The sequence below is a fragment of the Tachyglossus aculeatus genome, chromosome 14 (genome assembly GCF_015852505.1).
Source record: "Tachyglossus aculeatus isolate mTacAcu1 chromosome 14, mTacAcu1.pri, whole genome shotgun sequence".
Classification (NCBI taxonomy): domain Eukaryota; kingdom Metazoa; phylum Chordata; class Mammalia; order Monotremata; family Tachyglossidae; genus Tachyglossus; species Tachyglossus aculeatus.
Window position 1 is genome coordinate 59,215,834 of NC_052079.1, and position 20,174 is coordinate 59,236,007.

At 53.3% G+C, this 20,174-nt stretch overlaps 1 protein-coding gene across 1 annotated transcript; it reads right to left on the minus strand.

Moving 5' to 3' along the window:
• Positions 1–3,560: 3,560 nt before the first annotated feature.
• LOC119937091 (poly(U)-specific endoribonuclease-A-like) lies at positions 3,561–10,461 on the minus strand. Its single transcript, XM_038756725.1, has 7 exons — positions 10,337–10,461; positions 6,458–6,557; positions 5,700–5,811; positions 5,491–5,612; positions 5,279–5,391; positions 4,555–4,708; positions 3,561–3,876 (listed from the first exon to the last, which is right to left on the minus strand). Exons 1-7 carry the CDS (start codon positions 10,345–10,347, stop codon positions 3,613–3,615), a joined length of 876 nt encoding a protein of 291 aa, XP_038612653.1. The 5' UTR covers positions 10,348–10,461; the 3' UTR covers positions 3,561–3,612.
• Positions 10,462–20,174: the final 9,713 nt, after the last annotated feature.

Consider the following 20,174-nt stretch of genomic DNA (forward strand, 5'->3'; position numbering starts at 1 on the left):
TTCTGGTCCTGTCCTGGGCTCCCTGCAAGGGTCTCTGGCTGGTCCTGCCTCTGCTGCCTCCTACAACTTGCAGACACAGGGGTGGGGATTCACACTTTGAGTGGCCGAGCTCGAGGGTGTGCCAGTGGGCTAAAATGGCATGAGACTGTCAGGGCATGAACTCTGAGAGGATGAGGTGCTGGTGACCGTGTCAGTCCACCCTCCTTCCACTAACCCCTCACTGTGCTATGCAGCTACTGCTCCAATGGGGAAGTTGTATCACCAAAGATGGGCCCCAAGGATGGACCTCGAGGCTGGTCCCTGAAAGAGCACTGGATGCAGAGCCCCTGGGAGAGGAGGAGGGAGCTGTTGGCCAGGGAGACCAGGATGGGCCTTCCCACTGTGCCCCTCCACCCCATAAGAGGAGCTGGGGGCATGGAGAAAGAGTGCAGGGTGGTTGAAAGTAGACTGTCCCTACCCCACCCCTACACCCTCCCAGCATGCTTTGCAGCTTCCTGCTGGGTTGGTGTCCGGTATGTCAGCAACTGGACCCAAGTTAGCCCAAGTTCCACTGAAATGTGAGGCCCGGCATTCCTTCTGGGGAGCTGCCATACAACTGCCGGTGTTGTGTGTTTGCCGTGTATGTGTATATGTATGTATGCCCCTGGCTGGCGAGGCATGGCTAGGGTCCTTTCTCGCTGCACTTGAGGAGAAACCTGTGCAGTCCTCCTGTCTCCCCAAGCCTCAGTGGCATGGCCCCCATCCAGCACTGGGCTCTTTTAAAGCTTGGGGTCAGCTGCCTGAAGGCACCAACCGACTAACCAGTTCCACCACTGCTGTGTCCAGGCCCACTCTGCCACATTAAATATGGGGTCTCACCGTGTCACTGTGCAAGGAATCCTGGGAGGTCTGGGCTGGCAGAGCCCCAGCTGGGCTGGCAGGGGCAGTTCCCTATCCAGTCAAGGAACCACCCGTGGAAAGCAGTGCCTCCTGGGGTTCACGGCTGGCCCAGCGCAGACGTGACCCACGTAAGGGACAGGCAGGGTGGCCGCAGCCGGTGCAGAATGCGATGGCACACTGACCGTGGGGGCATTGGGCAAGAGCTTTTGTGAGCTCTTGGGGATTTACCGGAGGATCTCATTGTGGATCATCAGCCCCTCGATCCCTCAGACCAGTACCAAGGCCAACCCCATTCCCAGAGACCGACTGCCCATTTGGGTGCCTGAACTGGGACTCGGTTCCATCCAAGCCCTCAAGGGTTCATAGTCTACCCTCCCCACCGGCTCTCTGTCCGTATCCTCACATTCTCTTACTTCCGTCTAATTTATTCCAGTGTCCATCTACCCCGCTGGACTGGAGGGTCCTCAAGGGCAGGGATCATGTCTGCTAACTTCTTTGTAATATGGTGCTCTGCACGGAGTAGGTGCTCAATAAATATGATTGATAGATTGATTGACTGATGGATTGATTAGGCCCTGGAGGAGATGAGTCCTCCTCCCCACAACAGGGGTCTCGTAATGTGGGGTCTCGGATGCGGAGGGCCCCAGTCTCAGCCCTACTCTCCCCTGTCAGCGCCCCCCTTACTCCCTCCGAGGCCCACCCCAACTCTCTCCCTTCATGCCTTCCAGCTCCAGGCTGTGTCGGGGGCCGGTAGGTCAGCAGCTGGACTTGTCAGGGGAACTCCAGCCCAAATCCCTGCCAACAGGGCTTTTCCGGCCAGACTAGGCCACGCGGGCGGTCGAACAGGGCCGAGGTCGGCCTGGATAATGCCCATTTTTCGGTCGAATGGAAATCCCGCTCCGTCCCCCACGATGCCCCTAAGCCAGCCGGAGGGGCAGCGGAAACGGGCCGGGCAGAGCCTGGACGGGCACGGTTTGGTGATGTGGTGCAGTGCGGTGCGGTGCGGTGGTCCCCTCTGGTGGTGACGAGCTAAAAGAGCCACAACGCTGGCTTTCTGTCCCGTGGGCTGAGGCCTGTTCGCCAAGCGGAACGTCTGTGTCCTGGGGCTGAACGGGGAAGGATGCTTATAACGCGATGGGATACTAGGAGTCCGGGGGGCAGTCACGGACGGAGAGGGGAGAGACAGGGGTGTTGGACAGCCCGTCCTAACCATGAAGTTGGTGTCCGAAGGGGCCACCAGCACACAGTTCTTCCAAGTTTCCGAGAGCATTCATTCAATCGTATTTTATTGAGCGCTTACTGTGTGCAGAGCACTGTACTAAGCTCTTGGGAAGTACAGGTTGGCAACATATAGAGACGGTCCCTACCCAACAGCGGGCTTACAGTCTAGAAGGGGCAGACAGACAAGAGAACAAAACATATAAACCAAATAAAATAGAATAGATATGTACAAGTAAAATAGAGCAATAAATATGTACAAACATATATACAGGTGCTGTGCGGAGGGGAAGGAGGTAAGGCATGTCACACCTAGTGTTCTGGGCTGAACTCAAGGAGTCATTGATGGCCTTCGAGGAACAGAACTGCTTTTATATAAAGCCCTGGACCCTCAAGAAAAATCTGGCTCGGGAATATCCCAGGTGATTGGCCCCATCCTCTCCATTCAAGCCATCACCACCCTGGTCCAGGTTCTTGCTCTACCCCACCTCGACTACTGTATCCATCTCTTCGCTGACTTTCCCCTCCCCCGTGGTGAATACATGAAATGGAATGGGTGCTCTTTTCTATTTATCCACTGGGCAGGAAAGGGAAGAGGAGGAGCATTTATTCAGCGTAGACAGGTGTGAAATACCATACTACAGGCCGGGGAAAAAGAAGCAACAGGATCTCCTGTCTTCTTGGAGTTTACATCTAACATGAGGGGAGAAGCGGGACGGAGATACACAAAAATATTTACAACTCGAGTGGTCAAAATAAATAAATTGTGCAGATACAGGTCAATGAGTGCTAAGGAGAGTGTAAATAAATTAATTGGTGCTGAAGCTGGCTGAAGGATCGCTCTGGCCCAGGATGCTGGGAAACTCATGAGGAAAGCTTATTGTTGGAGGTGGGATTGTAGGGATGATCAATCAATTAATCAATCAATTGTATTTATTGAGCGCTTACTGTGTGCAGTAAGCAGATGATGAGAATGAAGGGAAAACTGTGGCCCATATGAGGGGGGCAGGGAGAAGTAGTGTGGCCTAATGGATAGAATACAGGCCTGGGAGTCAGAAGGACCTGCGTTCTAATTTGCCACTTGCCTGCTGTGTGACTTTGGGCAAAGTCACTTCACTTCTCTGTGCTTCAGTTACCTCATCTGGAAAACGTGGGTGAGCCCCATGTAGGACACGGACTGTGTCCTACCTGATTGGCTTGCATCTACCCCAGCACTTAGTACAATGCCTGGCACATAGTAAGTACTTAACAAATACCATTAAAAAAAGGGAAGGAGTTTCAAACAAAGGGAATGGCTTGGACGAGGGAATGGAGGCCGAAGAGCCGAGTCGAGGGTGGGCTAGATGTGAAACGGACGCTCAGAGGCCCCTTCCACGTAGCTGTTGAGAGGCGAAGACAGCAACGTTCACTGGGCCCTGGGGCCTACTAGGACTCCCCGCCGCATTTCAGAATCGGCCCCTTCTTGTTTAAATCCAATTTTATTGAAAATGCTGACAACAGGCAGTCGGGCAGCCCTCAGTACAAATCCTCATTGTCACTGCTGATCAAGACAGGGTATGCCGAGCCAATGTGTCTCCCATGGCGATAGACTACAAGCAGCAGCTCATACTCCTCTACCCTCACCAGCACCCGAGACACCTTCTCTCCAGACTGCAGGAAGGCCACGGTGTACACAGCAAATTCGAACTCAGGGCTGACGCCAATGAAGGTGCTGCCAACGGGCTTGACCAAACCTTTCCAGCCGAACTGCAGGCTCAGCACTTGGTCCTCGGAGTCAGGCTATCGAGAGGAGAGAGCCAGGCTGCCGGTGACCCAACCCCACCCCACCCCCAGCTGGCTAGCTGACTGGGGGGGGAAGCCAGGACCGTGGGGGATGCCAGGACCGTGGAGGATGCTAGAGCTGCTAGAGGTGCTTCCGAAGGGACCACGGCGGGGGCCAACATCGGTGAGTGTTGCCAAGCCTGGCATGTAGGCTGCTCCCTGCTGGGCTCTTTCCACCACCTGCCCACTGCACTGACTAAGTGTTCACTTCATTGACCACCCACCCAATGCACCATCCACCCTCCCGTTACCCTGACTGCCCGCTTGATGCACTGCCCATCTGCCCACTGCACTGCCCATTGCCCTGACTAAGCATCCGCTGCACGATCACCTGCTCGCTACACAGCCCTGTTCTCCAGAAGCCTAGCTGCCCGTCAGACTTGCAGCCAGGGAGGGCAAGATCGGGTGCATTCCCTGACCTCGTTTCACCTGGCAGGGGGGATGGCTGTAGGAGGACACCAAGTCCTGCCACCTCTCCCCTGTCAGGCCCTTGAGGGTGGGGACTGGGAAGGTGGCCTCTCTTTGCTCTAACCCCCACCACCCTAAACCCCGGGCCCTAGGGAACCCTGCATGACCAGGCTGACTGCAGTCCAGTGGGCCCAGTGGGCCCAGAATGGGGCAGGGCCGACCACTTACCCGAGTCTTGGACTGCCTGGCCACGTAGCCCTTATAATCTACGTTTCCCCGTTTCTCTTGCAGGTAGAACTGCACCCAGTTGTGGAAGCCCAGCACCTCCTGCCCCCGCCTGGTCTCGCCAACAAACACGTGCTCGAATCCGCAGGAGTCCGGCCTGCAGGAGACAGTCACAGCAGAAGCTGGCGGCCACCATGGGCCAGCTTGGCCAGAGAGCAGCTACCGTAGGCTACCACCAACCACTGTCTGACTGGAAACACCAGTCCACTCCAAGTCAGGGGCCACACTGATGGCAAGCTCCTCCAGGACTAGGACAAGGCCTGGTTACTCTCCCCTCATTAAATGGGAAGAGAGAAGTGGGAGGATGGGAGGAAGGGATCCTGCAAACAGACACCCCTCGGGCCAGACAGGTCCACTACCAGACTCCTCTTCCCACAGTGCCCTGGGATCGCTTTCCCAGAAAAAATCCGTGGAAAGACACACCCAGTTTTGTACATGTGTTGGGGAAGGTGGGGCTGGGGTCCAGACCCCAGAGAGGGTGACTCACCATGGGGGTGTTAGAGGAAGGAAGGAAGAGGCCAGGGGTCAGCCAGCCCAAGAAAAGGGGTTGGACAAGTCAGATCCTCTCCAAAGAATTACAGATGCTCTAGAATGACTTGGCTTGTCTGCCGGGTTGGGGAGAGTCCCGTGCCAGTCCTCCCGCCTCTGGCCCACCAGCCACGCGTACCCCCGATGCCCCTCACGGGGGTATAGCTGGAACCAGATGTGGTAGAGCTGAGCCTTGAAGTCCTTCACACTGGGCCGGGCCCAGTTTTTCCCCACCAGGTACTGGTGTGTGAGCTGATGGAAAGAAGAGGGAGGAAGGAGGAGCTGATGCCATTGGTCAGCATGTGGCCGGCCGGTCGACTAGGGAAAAGAGGCGGGCCTCGGCTATCCCACCTTCATGACTGCCGTGTCCAAGATGGCATCCAAGAAACGGTGGTTTTCGGCCTCCTCCTCAGCAGTCACGACCTCGGGCTCCCCGGTGGCTGTCTCGTAGTTGTCCAGGAGGGAGATGAAGGCTGGGGAGACAGCGGCTGAGTCAGATCCCGTCAGTCCCTGCAAGCCCCCGGGGTCCAACCCGGTGGGGAGAGGGCCTAGAGCCTCACCTGCAAAGGTCTTGGTGCCTTGGAGACGCTCTTCATCCACCTGCAGGAAGAGGGGCTGCGCAGCATTGTCCCTGGCCATATGGCTGCCCTGGGGAATAAAGCCTGCTCTCCCCTGTGAGGGCCAGACAGGAAGAAGGGCAGGAAAGCAGGAACGGGCCTCTACCCCCGCCCTCCCTGCCAGCCCAGGAGGGACCCAGCTTTCTCCCTCCTCCACCAGGACAGATGGCACGCAAGAGAGTGTGTGTGTGTGGGTGTGTGGGTGTGTGGGTGTGTGGGTGGTGTGGTGTGGTGTGTGTGTGGGGCTGCAGGGGCTCAGGAAAACGCTGGCAGCCTGGGGCGGGGCTGGGGAGGGCCACATCATCATCATCATCATCATCAATCATATTTATTGAGCGCTTACTATGTGCAGAGCACTGTACTAAGCGCTTGGGAAGTACAAATTGGCAACATATAGAGACAGTCCCTACCCAACAGTGGGCTCACAGTCTAAAAGGTGGGCTCACAGTCTAAAAGGAAGATAGTCCTGGTTCAGGGTGGGGTTCTCCACTGCTGGCCCATAAGTGCCCGTGGGCAGGCAGGACCAGTCAGCCACTGTGAGCAGGGGTGACTCCCAGGCATCCAGCCCAGCCCAACCTCGGCCCCCACAAGGTGTTCAGTTCAGTTAGTCCCGAAGGAACAACTGATGGTGTGGATTCCCGGGGAGACAGCATGGATTCACTGGGAGACAGGGCCTGGAACAGCCTGGGGGACCGAGTTACCTGCAGTGAGATGGTGTATTCCCGCCCAGGCCTGAAGCGGTTAACATCAGCATCCCACAGCTGGTTGAAGAGCTTGGAAAGTTCGTGGTTCAAAAACAACCTGCAGTGGGGCACCGGCTCTGGGAAGCTGCTTTTAGGCAAACCAGCCTCCATGCAAGTTTCCGTTCAGGACCTTCCACCTATTAGCCTACTCCCAATTCATTCATTCATTCAATCGTATTTATTGATCACTTACTGTGTGCAGAGCCCTGTACTAAGTGCTTGGGAAGTACAAGTTGGCAACATATAGAGACGGTCCCTACCCAACAACGGGCTCACAGTCTTGAAGGGGGAGACAGACAACAAAACAAAACATGTGGACAGGTGTCAAGTCATCAGAATAAATAAAAATAAAGCTAGATGCACATCATTAACAAAATTAATAGAGTAGTAAATATGTACAAGAAAAATAAATAGAGTAATACAACTGTACAAACATATATACAGGTGCTTTGGGGAGGGAAGGAGGTAGGGCAGGGGGGTGGCGAGGAGGAGAGGAAAAAGGGAGCTCAGTCTGGGAAAGCCTCCTGGAGGAGGTGAGCTCTCAGTAGGGCTTTGAAGGGAGGAAGAGAGCTAGCTTGGCGGATGTATGGAGGGAGGGCATTCCAGGCCAGGGGGAGGATGTGGGCCGGGGGTCAATGGCGGGACAGGCGAAAACGGGGTACAGTGAAGAGGTTAGCAGTAGAGGAGCGGAGGGTGCGGGATGGGCTGTAGAAGGAGAGAAGGGAAGTGAGGTAGGAGGGGGCGAGGTGATGCACAGCCTTGAAGCCGAGAGTGAGGAGTTTTTGCTTGATGCGTAGGTTGACTGGCAGCCACTAGAGATTTTTGAGGAGGGGAGTAACATGCCCAGAGCATTTCTGCACTCCCACCTACTAGCCTACTCCCACCTCTTAGCCTACCCCAACCCCCACCCCACTCATCACCCCTAGCCCACTCCCTCCAGCCCCCACACTCAAGGTTCGAGTACTGCAAATTCCCCCAGGGGTATCCAGGAAACCACAGAGGATGGTTGGGACAGAGCAGAGCCCGTTGGCTTTGGTTACGAGGAGGTCACTGGTAACCTTGGAGAGTGCTGTGTCAGTGGATTGAAGAGGAGGAAACTGGATTGTAGAGGGCCAGTGAGGAAGCTGAAGGAAAAGTGGAGAGAACAGGCATAGACCCCGTTAGAGGAATCTGGCAGGAGGGGGAATGGGGAGGTGGGGTGAGCACCAAGGCTGTTGTGGGGCCCAGGGAAGGCAGAGAGGAAGGAGCCATCAGTGATGGACTGACTGAAAAGAGCAGTAAGGGAGGAGAGGAGGGTGGGAGCTGGTGTTTGTAGGTGGTGAGGGTCGGGTGTCAGGGGCACAGCAGGGAAGTAGCGTGGCCTAGTGGAAAGAGCATGGTCCAGGGAGTCAGAAGGACCTGGGTTCTAATGCCGACTCCCCCACTTGTCTGCTGTGTGACCTAGGGCAAGCCACTTAACTTCTATAAAATGAGGATTAAAACTGTGATTCCCCTGTGGGACAAGGACTGGGTTCAACCTGATTATCTTGTATCTATCACAGTGGTTAGTACAGTGCTTGGCACATAGCACATAACAAATACATAGAGAAGCAGCATGGCCTAGTGGCAAGAGCACGGGCTTGGGAGTCAGAGGACATGGGTTCTAATCCTGGCTCCTCCACTTGCCTGCTGCGTGACCTTAGGCAAGTCACTTAACATCTCTGTGCCTCAGTTACCTCAGCTGTAAAATGGGGATTGAGACTGTGAGCCCCACGTGGGACAACCTGATTACCTTGTATCTACCCCAGTGCTTAAAACAGTGTTTGGCACATAGTAAGCGCTTAACAAATCTTCTGAGACAGCCAGGAAGTAGGAGAGAGAGGAGGAAGGGGTAGCAGAGCAATGAACAGATAAAGGAGGGAATGGGGGAGGTCACTGGAGACTCAGGAGGGGTACAGGGTTTGGGCAGTTGGTTGGGGCTGTGGGCATGGGGGCGATGAAGGAGGGATGGAAGAGCTGGAAAGCGGGAGAAAATGGCATTTTAGAGGCAGGGCAGAAGGGAGAGGAAGTGGGGGGCCATTGAGCCACAGTGAAGCGGGAGGGCACAGTGGAGGTGGGGGTCCCCCCCACGGGATGGGACCAAGCCCGGGGAGGACCCCACCCCTAGCTCACACCCACGTGTCCCTTGCCCAGAGAGCTACCAGTTCTCCTGTTCTATGGGTCAGGGTCCAGGCCAAACCTCAGAAAGGCCCCAGCCACGGGCTCAGCCCCTGCTCTCTCCCCGACCCCCTGGCCCGCCGTGGCCTCCACATTCAGCCTTCTCCAAACTGACGGTGGGACAAGGAGTTCAGGCTACTGGTAGCTGAGTCCTTCCCCTCCACTGGCTTCTCTCTCCTCCTCCAATGCTGTCTTCCTCCTCCCCTCCACTTTGCTCTTTCTCCTCTGCATCATTCCCCTCCCCCTCCCCCTTTCGCTTTCTCTGCCTTTTGTACCCAGGGTCAAAGGTCCGGGCGCTGCCGTGACTCATTCCAGAGTCGGCAGGCCCTCAGCAGTCCAGTGGACAACTCAGTGCCCCTGGATCATTGTCCATAGGACAGAGAAGCAGTGTGGTTCAGTGGAAAGAGCATGGGCTTGGGAGCCAGAGGTCATGGGTTCTAATCCCGACTCTGCCACTTGTCAGCTGTGTGACTTTGGGCAAGTCATTTAACCTCTCTGTGCCTCGGTTACCTCATCTGTAAAATGGGGATTAAGACTGTGAGCACCACGTGGGACAACCTGAATGCCTTGTATCCCCCCCAGTGCTTAGAACAGTAATTAGCACATAGTAAGTGCTTTACAAATGCCATTATTATTATTATTATTATTATTATTATTATTCTCTGGGGATCACCTTGCTGCCACCCAAACCCAGATCTGCTCCTCCTCCTTCTCCTCCTCCTTATCTTCCTCCTCCCCCTCCTCATGCTTTCTCAGCCACACCAAGTGACCCTTTCTGCATCTTTCCCATTCACCCTCCTCAAAGCCAAAGGGTGGAGTGGGAGAGGCCCCAGCCAGCCAGGGTCAAGGGAGACGAAAAACAGAAAATCGGCTGTCCAGGCTGGGGAGCTGCTGCGGAGGCTGGCTGGAGGGGCCCGACCCCCAAACTGTGAGGGGCTTCCAAGACCCCAAAGGAGCCTGAATTGTCCAAGCGAACTCACTCAAACACACTCTCCCACACCCACATACATACACACGTACACACTCTCTCCCACATCCACTAAGCAACATTCTCTCCCACACCCCCTTACATACAAGCACGTTATCTTCCACATCTCCATACACATGTGCACACACTTTCTCCTAAACACACATTGACACCTACTCTCCTTCCACACTGGCACACACACACACACACATACACACACACACTTGACACTTGCCCCCCAAAGCTGCAGGTGGGGCCAGCCATCTCTCGGTTCCACCCCAGATTCTTGTCTCGGAGCGGGGCCGTCTAATGGGACCCAGGCCAAGGTCGAACATCCAATCCGACCTGGCCCTTGGCTGCCCGGCCCAGCCCATGTCCATGTCCCGGCCCAGGCCCCAGCCTAGGCCCCATCCGGCCTTGGCGGCACCACCGGCAGTACAAGCAGCCCCAGCAGCCCCAAACTAAAGCAGCTGCGACAGGTGCCCTGGGCCTTGCCAGAGCGGAAAGTCCTGCCAGTCGGGGCCGAGGGCCGGGAACCGGGACCCGGGGCGCCAGGCGGCTAGACTCTTCCCCTATCAGACGCAGAAGTTTGTATCTGTGTCTAGCACATAGTAAGCGCTTAACAAATACCATCATTATTGTTACTATTATTATTAGAAGCGGAACTCTCTTACCCGCCGGCCATGCTGGGGAGGGGGCCCCACAGGGTCGCAGTGCTCCAACCTGATGATTCTCTATCCTGCCCCGGCACCCCCACCGCACCCCACCCCACAAGACACACACACACACACACACACACACACACACACACACACACACACACACACACACACACACACACACACGCCGAGCCAGCCAATCAGAGGCCACGGCCAAGGCCCGGCCCCCTCCCCCGTCTCCTCCCTTCCCTCTTCTTCCAGGTGAAAGAGAAGAGAAGTGGGTAGGGGATGGGGAAGCGCTCTGCCAGTGTGGGCCGGACAGGGGAGTTGCCTGGGACCGGGAGCAAACTGGGGGACCCCTGCGTTGGGTGGGCGAAAGGGCACTGCTCTGGTCCGCCTGTGCCCCCAGCCCTGCCAGGCCCAGAGGTGGTGAGATGGGTGGGGGCGCACCCTGGGCCTACTGGTCTGACTGGTTCTGTATTCGTTGGAACAAAGGAAGGGGCGTTTTCCTCCACGGGGCTGAGCCCTGCACCCTAAGATATTTCCCGGTAATCCCCAACGGCCATCAGGAGACCCGAGAAAAAGAAACACCAGGGGACGACCCCCGGCAAGCAAGCAATTTAGGGGTTCCCTGGCCCTCCCCCGGAGCCTCAATAGCCCCCACTCCCTCCACACCCCATCCCAGCTCACCCTCCAGCTAGAAAAGGGAGGAGCAAATGGCAGGTTTTGAGGGTGGCGGTTCAATCCATCCGTCAATGATATTTACTGAGCACTTACTGAGTTCAGAGCACTATACTAAATGCTTGGGAGAGTACAATACAGTAGAATTGATAGACATGATCACTACGCACAAGGGGCTTGCTATTTAGAGGTAGAGGCAGGTATTAACATAGATTACAGCTAAGGGAAATGGCAGAGTGTAAGGATATGGACATAAATGAAGCAGCGTGGCTCAATGGAAAGAGCACAGGCTTTGGAGTCAGAGGTAATGGGTTCAAATCCCACCTCCACCAATTGTCAACTGTGTGACTTTGGGCAAGTCACTTAACTTCTCTGTGCCCGAGGTACAGCATCTGTAAAATGGGGATGAAGACTGTGAGCCCCCCGTGGGACAACCTGATCACCTTGTAAGCTCCCCAGTGCTTAGAACAGTGCTTTGCACATAGTAAGTGCTTAATAAACTCCTCTAAAAATGCTGTAGGTGCAAATCCAAGTGCTCAGGCAACAATCAATCAATCAATCAATCATATTTATTGAGCGCTTACTGTGTGCAGAGCACTGTAATAAGCACTTGGGAAGTACAAGTTGGCAACATGTCCCTACCCAACAGTGGGTTCACAGTCTAGAAGGGGGAGACAGAGAACAAAACAAAACATATTAACAAAATAAAATAAATAGAATAGATATGTAAAAGTAAAATAAATAAATAGAGTAATAAATACGTACAAACATATATACATATATACAGGTGCTGTGGAGAAAGGAAGGAGGTAAGGCAGGGGGATAGAGAGGGGGAGGAGCGGGAGAGAAAGGGGCCCAGTCTGGGAAGGCCTTCTGGAGGAGGTGAGCTCTCAGTAGGACCTTGAAGGGAGAAAGAGAGCTAGCTCGGTAGATGTGGGGAGGAGGGGTATTCCAGGCCAGGGGGATGACGTGGGCCGGGGGTCGACGGCGGGACAGGCGAGAATGAGGCACGGTGAGGAGATTAGTGGCAGAGGAGTGGAGGGTGCGGGCTGGGCTGGAGAAGGAGAGAAGGGAGGTGAGGTAGGAGGGGGCGAGGTGATGGAGAGCCTTGAAGCCCAGGGTGAGGAGTTTCTGCCTGATGCACAGATTGATTGGTAGCCACTGGAGATTTTTGAGGAGGGGAGTAACATGCCCAGAGCATTTCTGGACAAAGACAATCCGGGCAGCGGCGTGAAGTATGGATTGAAGTGAGGAGAGACAAGAGGATGGGAGATCGGAGAGGAGGCTGATACAGTAGTACAGATGGGATAGGATGAGAGCTTGAACGAACAGGGTAGCAGTTTGGATGGAGAGGAAAGGGTGGATCTTGGCAATGTTGCGGAGCTGAGACCGGCAGGTTTTGGTGACGGCTTGGATGTGAGGGGTGAACGAGAGAGTGGAGTCGAGGATGACACCAAGGTTGCGGGCTTGTGAGACAGGAAGGATGGTAGTGCCATCAACAGTGATGGGAAAGTCAGGGAGAGGGCAGAGTTTGGGAGGGAAGACAAGGAGTTCAGTCTTGGACATGTTGAGTTTTAGGTGGCGGGCAGACATCCAGATAGAGATGTTCTGAAGGCAGGAGGAGATGCGAGCCTGGAGGGAGGGAGAGAGAGCAGGGGCAGAGATGTAGATTTGGGTATCATCAGCGTAGAGATGATAGTTGAAGCCGTGGGAGCGAATGAGGTCACCAAGGGAGTGGGTGTAGATCGAGAACAGAAGGGGACCCAGAACTGAACCTTGAGGAACACCCACAGTAAGGGGATGGGAGGGGGAGGAGGAGCCTGCAAAAGAGACTGAGAATGAACGACCGGAGAGATAAGAGGAGAACCAGGAGAGGATGGAGTCTGTGAAGCCAAGGTCGGATAGCATATTGAGGAGAAGGGGGTGGTCCACAGTGTCGAAGGCAGCTGAGAGGTTGAGGAGGATTAGGATAGAGTATGAGCTGTTGGATTTAGCAAGCAGGAGTTCACTGATGACCTTTGAGAGGGCAGTTTCCATGGAATGTAGGGGACGGAAGCCAGACTGGAGGGGGTCGAGGAGAGAGTTGGTGTTGAGGAATTCAAGGCAGCGCGTGTAGACGACTTGTTCAAGGAGTTTGGAAAGGAATGGTAGGAGGGAGATGGGGCGATAACTAGAAGGTGAGGTGGGGTCAAGAGAGGGGTTTTTTAGGATGGGAGAGACGTGGGCATGTTTGAAGGCAGAGGGGAAGGAACCAGTAGAGAGTGAGTGGTTGAAGATGGAAGTTAAGGAGGGGAGAAGGGACGGAGCGAGAGATTTCATGAGATGAGAGGGAATGGGGTCAGAAGCATAGGTGGCCAGAGTAGCACTTCAGAGGAGGGAGGAGAGCTCCTCTGAGGATACTGCTGGGAAGTCTGGGAGAGTAGCAGAGAGTGTTGAGAGCCGGGGGGCTGGAGAAGGCAGGGAGTGACTTTGGGGCGGTCAGACCTGATGGATTTAATTTTATTAATGAAGTAGGAGGCCAGATCGTTGGGGGTGAGGGAAGGAGGAGGGGGAGGAACCGGGGGCCTGAGAAGGGAGTTGAATGTTACAGCACCCAAGGAAGGTTGTGTAAGGGAAATGAAGGCTTAGTCGGGCAAGGCCTCTTGGAGGAGATGTGATTTTTAGGAAGGCTTTGAAGGTGGGGAGAGTAATCTTCTGTCAGGTATGAAAGGGGAGGGTGTTTCAGGCCAGAGGTGAGAACATGGGCGAGAGGTTGGCGGCCAGATAGACGAGACTGAGATTCAGAGAGTAGGATGGCCTTAGAAGAGTGTCTTTTTGTTTTGTTTTGTTTTTTAAAAGGCATTTGTTAAGCACTTACTGTGTATCAGGCACTGTACTAAGCGCTGGGGTAGATACAAGCTAATCAGGTTGCTCACAGTCCATGTTCCACATGGGGCTCACAGTATTAATCCCCATTTTACAGATGAGGTAATTGAGGCATAGAGAAATTAAGTTACCCAAGTTCACACAGAAGACAAATGGTAGCATTGCGATGAGAACGCAGGTCCTTCTGACTCCCAGGCCCATGCTCTATCCACTAGGCTGCAAGGCTGCTTCTCTGGTTGGCACTAGAGGAGCCAACAGAGGAAGCTAGCTCCTCTGACGGATGGGGGAAGGGCATGGAGAAATCTGAACTCCCTATCTTCCTCCCCAAATCCTCTCCTCCACCTAACTTTCCCACCCGAGGTGACATCACCAACATCTTCCCCATCTCTTAAGCCATAACCTTAGCATCACCCTAGAATCCTTCCTCTTCTTCAACCCCCACATTCAATGTTGGTTTTTCCCTAATGTTTCTGGGATCTGCCCTTCTTCACCATCCAAACTACAACTCTGCTGGTCCAAGCACTCAGCTGACCTTCAATCAGCAGCATAGCCTAGTGGATAGAGCATGGGCCTGGGAGTCAGAAGGTCATGGGTTCTAATCCCGGCGCTGCCACTTGTCTGCTCTGTGACCTTGGGCAAGTCGCTTCACTTCTCTGTGCCTCAATTACCTCATCTGTAAAATGGGGATTAAGACTGTGAACCTGGTGTGGGACAGGAACTGTGTTCAACCCGATTTACTCGTATTCCCCCCAGTGCTTAGTTCAGTGCCAGGCACATAGTAAGTGCTTAACAAACACCACAATTATTATTATTGAGTGCAGAGCATTGTACTAACTGCTTGGGAGAGCACAGTGCAACAGGGCTGGTAGACATGTTCCCTGTCCACGAGGAACTTCAGCAAGAAAGAACAGGAGCAAAGGATGAAGTAGAGGAAGGGGTTGGTTCAATCAACTGCCCGAAACATTTTTTAAAATGGAGGTTTTCCTCACTTCTCCCCACTCCTCAAAAAGCCTCCAATGGTGGCCCATTTCTCTCTGGATCAAGCCGAAACTCCTGACCCCACTGCTTTCAAGCATGCTCATGTCTCGCCTATCCTAAGAAAGCTCTCCCCTGACCCTATGGCTCCCTCCAGTTACTGCCCCTCTCTCTCTCCTACTATTTCTTTCAAGACTCCTTGAGCCAGTTGTTTACACTTGCTGACTCTACTTCCTCTCCTCCACCTCTCTCCTCAACCCCCTGCAATCTGACTTCTGCCCCCTTCATTCCCCAGAAGCAGCTCTCTAAGGTCATAAATGACCTCTCTTTTGCCAAATCCAATGGTCCCTATTTTATCCTAATCTTCCTTGACCTTTTTGCTAACTTCGACGCTGTGGACCACCCCCTTCTCCTGGAAACACTTTTTCCAACCTTGGCTTCACTGACCCTGTCCTCTCCTGGTTCTCCTTTTGTGTCTCTGCCCGCTCCTTCTCAGCCTCTTTTGCAGGCTCCTCCTCCTCTGCCTCCCACCCTCTAACTGTAGGGGTCCTTCAAGGGTCAGTTCTGGGTCCCCTTCTGTTCTCCAGCTACATCCATTCCCTTGGATAACTCATTCACTCCCACAACTTCAACTACCATCTCTACAGAGATGATGCCCAAATCGACCTCTCCAGCCCTGACCTCTCTTTACAGTTTCACGTTTCCTCCTGCCTTCAGGACATCTCAACTTGGCCGTCCCCCGACACCTCAAACTTAAAATGTCCAAAGTGGAATTCTTCATCTTCCCACCCAAACCCTGTTTTCTCCTCTAGACTGTAAGCTCTCTGTGGGAAGGGAACGTGTCTGTTCATTGTTATAGTGTACTCTCCCAAGTGCTTAGTACAGTGCTCTTTACACAGTCAGCGCTCAATACAATTGGTTGACTGTCTAACTTTTGTATCACTGTAGATAACATCACCATCCTCCTTCCCTCACAAGCCCCTAATCTTGCCATTATCTTCAACTCACCTTTCTTATTCAACCCACAATCTGGCACAAAATCCTGTCTGTTCTACTTTCACAATATCTCTAGAATCCACCCTTTCCTCTTCATCCAAACTGCTACTATACCGATCCAAGCACTTATTCTATCCATCTTGACTACTGCATCAGGAAACTGAGGTTCAGAGAAGTTAAATGATGTGTCCAAGGTCACATAACAGCCAAGGGGTAAATCGGGGCTTAGTTCATTCATTCATTCATTCATTCGAATTTATTGAGCGCTTACTGTGTGCAGAACACTGTACTAAATGCTTGGGAAAGTACAGTACAACAATAAGCAGTGACATTCCCTGCTCACAATAAGCTCACAGCTTAGAGTGGGGCAGATAGACATCAATACAAATAAATAAAATTACAGATAGGTATATAAATGCTTTGGGGCTGGGTCGGGGGAAGAGCAAAAAGAGCACGTCAGGATGACAGAGAAGGGAGTGGAAGATGAGGGAAAATGGGGCTTAGTCTGGGAAGGCCTCTTGGAGGAGATGTGCCTTCAATAAGGCTTTGAAGCTTAGTCCCACGTCTCCTGATGTGGTCCTGTGGCCTCTTTTTTTTTTAATGGTTTTTGATAAGCTCTATGTGCCAGACACTGTTCTAAGCACTGGGGTAGGTATAAGCTTATCAGGTTGGACAGAGTCCATATCCCACATGGGGTTCATAGTCTCAATCTCCATTTTACAGATGAGGTAACTGAGGTAGAGAAGTGAAGTGACTTTAGAGAAGCAGCGTGGCTCAGTGGAAAGAGTACAGACTTTGGAGTCAGAGTTCATGGGTTCACATCCCAGCTCTGACAATTGTCAGCTGTGTGACTTTGGGCAAGTCACTTAACTTCTCTGTGCCTCAGTTACCTCATCTGTAAAATGGGGATTAAGACTGTGAGCCCTCCGTGGGACAACCTGATCACCTTGTACCTCCCCAGCGCTTAGAACAGTGCTTTGTACATAGTAAGCGCTTAATGAATGCCATTATTATTATTATTATTGTCCAATGTCACAGAGTAGACAATTGGTGGAGCTGGGACTAGAACCCATGTTCTTCTGATTTTCAGACCGTGCTCTATCCACTAGGCCAGGTTACGTCCCGATGGCTCTTTAATTAGAAAACTAAGGAGACTCATCAGTGGTACGCATTGAGTGCTTACCGTGTGAAGAGCACTGTACTAAGCATTTGGGAGACTTAATAGACATGATCCCTACAGGAGTGAACTACCTTCTCGTTGTGGGAAGGGAACGTATCTGTTAATTGCTATCTTGTAATCTCCCAAGCACTTAGTGCAATGCTCTGCCCACAGTAAATACTCAATAAATACGATTGATTGATTGATTGATCATCGCCATCGGTAACAGAGGAGAAGGGAAGAGAGGAGGAAGGATGAAAGGGAGGAAGGAAGGGAAAAGGGGAGGGAATGAAGGGAGAACGAATGAACAGAGAAAAGGGAGGGAAAAATTAAATTATATTTATTGAGCGCTTACTGTGTGCAGAGCACTGTACTAAGTGCTTGGGAAGTACAAGTCAGCAACAGATAGAGACGGTCCCTACCCAACAACGGGCTCACAGTCTAGAAGGGGGAGACAGACAACAAAACATGTAGACAGGTGTCAAAATGGTTAGAACAAATAGAATTAAAGCTATAAGCACATCATTAACAAAATAAATAGAATAGTAAATATGTACAAGTAAAATAAACAGAGTGATAAATCTGTACAAATATATACAAGTGCTGTGGGGAGGGGAGGGGGAGGTAGGGCAGGGGTGGGGGGGGAGAGAAAAAGGGGGCTCAGTCTGGGAAGGCCTCCTGGAGGAGGTGAGCTCTCAGTAGGGCTTTGAAGGGAGGAAGAGAGCTAGCTTGGCGGATGTATGGAGGGAGGGAATTCCAGACCAGGGGAAGGACACGGGCCGGGGGTCGACGGCGGGCAGGCAAGAACGAGGTACAGTGAGGAGGTTAGTGGCAGAGGAGCGGAGGGTGCGGGCTGGGCTGGAGAAGGAGAGAAGGGAGCTGAGGTAGGAGGGGGCGAGGTGATGGACAGCCTTGAAGCCGAGAGTGAGAAGTTTTTGCTTGATTCGTAGGTTGACAGGCAGCCACTGGAGATTTTTGAGGAGGGGAGTAACATGCCCAGAGCGTTTCTGTACAAAGATAATCCGGGCAGCAGAGTGAAGTATAGACTGAAGTGGGGAGATACAGGAGGATGGGAGCTCAGAGAGGAGGTTGATGTTCAAGTGGGTTGGGAATTACTTTACTGAAACTGAGTGGATAAAACATTCTGAAGGAAAATCTCCATCCTGCCTGAAGACAAGTCTGCGAACCTCTAATAAGGCAGATAATCCTGTTTTCTTCAGCCTCATTAAAAAAACCCCCCACAACCCATGAAAGCCTGAACGCCTTTTTATTGTAAACATAATTACAGATTTAAATTTAAGCGAATGTTTGTCACAGTGATGTCCGAAGATGTCCGAAGACTTCCCCACTAGGCCTCTGTTCTGGTTTGCAGTTAAACATCCTCTAAACTGCTCCTCCCTTCCTAGAGCCAGGAGTCACTAGTGACTTAATACCCTCGTTAATGCTTTATAGCACTTTTTATATTCACTAATTAGTCACCCACTCACACACACATAGAGGCACAGATACCCCGGAGCCACTCAATTTGGCAAGATTGCCTTGTTCCTATACATGCTTCGCTTTAGGCTCCCCGCCCTCCAGCCAGTCCCCCATCCCACCAAGCCCGTAAGATCCACCTCCCTCCACTCTCCTCCCTCGGGGACCCAGGCCCCTGGCCCAGTGAAAAGAGCACAGTCTTGGCAGTCAGAAGACCTACCTTCTAATTCCCGAGTCTTTTACTTGCCTGCTGTGTGACCTTGGAAAAGTCACTTAACTGTTCAGTGCCTCAGTTTCCTAACTTGTAAAATGGGGGTTCAGTTCCCCCTTCTACTTGGACTGTGAGCCCCATGTGGGAAGGGGATTGCACCTAATTACCTGGTACCTACGCCAGTGCTTAGTACGTAGAAAATGCTTAACAAATATTATTGTTTTCATTATTATCAATTAACCAATTGTATTTATTGAGTGTTTACTGGGTGCAGAGGACTATACTGATTGTTTTTGCTGTTGTTGTTGTTCTCTGAGGCTCGGCAAAGTACCGGGCTGCTCCCCAATCAAGAAAGCTGGGGGCCGAGGGTCCAAAGGAGCCGGGAAGGGCAGGATTGTTCTACAGGGACCCTGGTGTTTCCTAGCTCCAAGGAGGTCCCCGGGATGGGTGGCCGGAGGGGGTCATCGGGCTAGGAGCTCGGCCCGACCCTCGGAGAAGCCGGGGCGTGGTCTCTCCTGGGGAACTGGACACTGGCTGCTGCCGAGGGACTGCCCCTTGGGCTGGGGGAACGCCCTTTGCCCACCCCTCAACCCACACCCAAACTCACTCATTCAATCGTATTTATTGAGCGCTCTGCAGAGCACTGTACTAAGCGCTTGGGAAAGTACTGTAGGCCCGTTCTAGGCAGGGATTGTCTCTATTTGCTGTATTGTACTTTCCAAGTGCTTAGTACAGTGCTCTGCTCACAGTAAGCACTCAATAAATACCACTGAATGAATACAGTACAACAATAAACAGTGACTTGCCTGCCCACAACGAGCTTACAGTCTGGGGGAGGGGGGCGGTGACGATGACACAGACAGCAATACAAATGTATCAAATGACAGATATTTATAAAAGTGCTGTGGGGCTGAATGGTGGGAAAGGGAGCAAGTCAGGGCGACGCAGAAGGGAGTGGTCGCTGAGGAAAGGTGGGGCTTGGTCTGGGCAGGCCGCTTGGAGGAGATGGGCCTTCGATAAGGCTTTGAAGGGGAGGGGAGGAGTGACTGCCTGTGGGATTTGAGGAGGGAGGGCGTTCCAGGCCGGAGGCAGGACGCGGGCCAGGGGCGGACGGCGAGGCAGGAGAGATCAATCAATCAATCGTATTTGATTGATGGAGGCCCAAGGAGAGGATTAGCGGCACCAGAGGAAGGCAGAGATAGACAGGCAGCCCCAGGCGTAAACAGATAGTCCGGCCCGGGCAGACCCACTCCCCCCAGAGCCGGGCTCCCCCGGGGGTCTCGGGGCTCCCCCGGGGGTCTCGGGGCTCCACCGGGGGTCTCGAGGCTCTGGGGGCTCTGGGGCCTCTGGGGCCTCCGGGGGCCCCGGGGGCGGGGTTTCCCCGCGGAGCTGGTGACAGACGGCGTCGAGGGGGAATGGGGAGGAAGACACGTGAGGCGGGGGCGGGGGCGGGAGCGGAACCGGGGCGGGGCCCTGAGCGGGGCGGGACC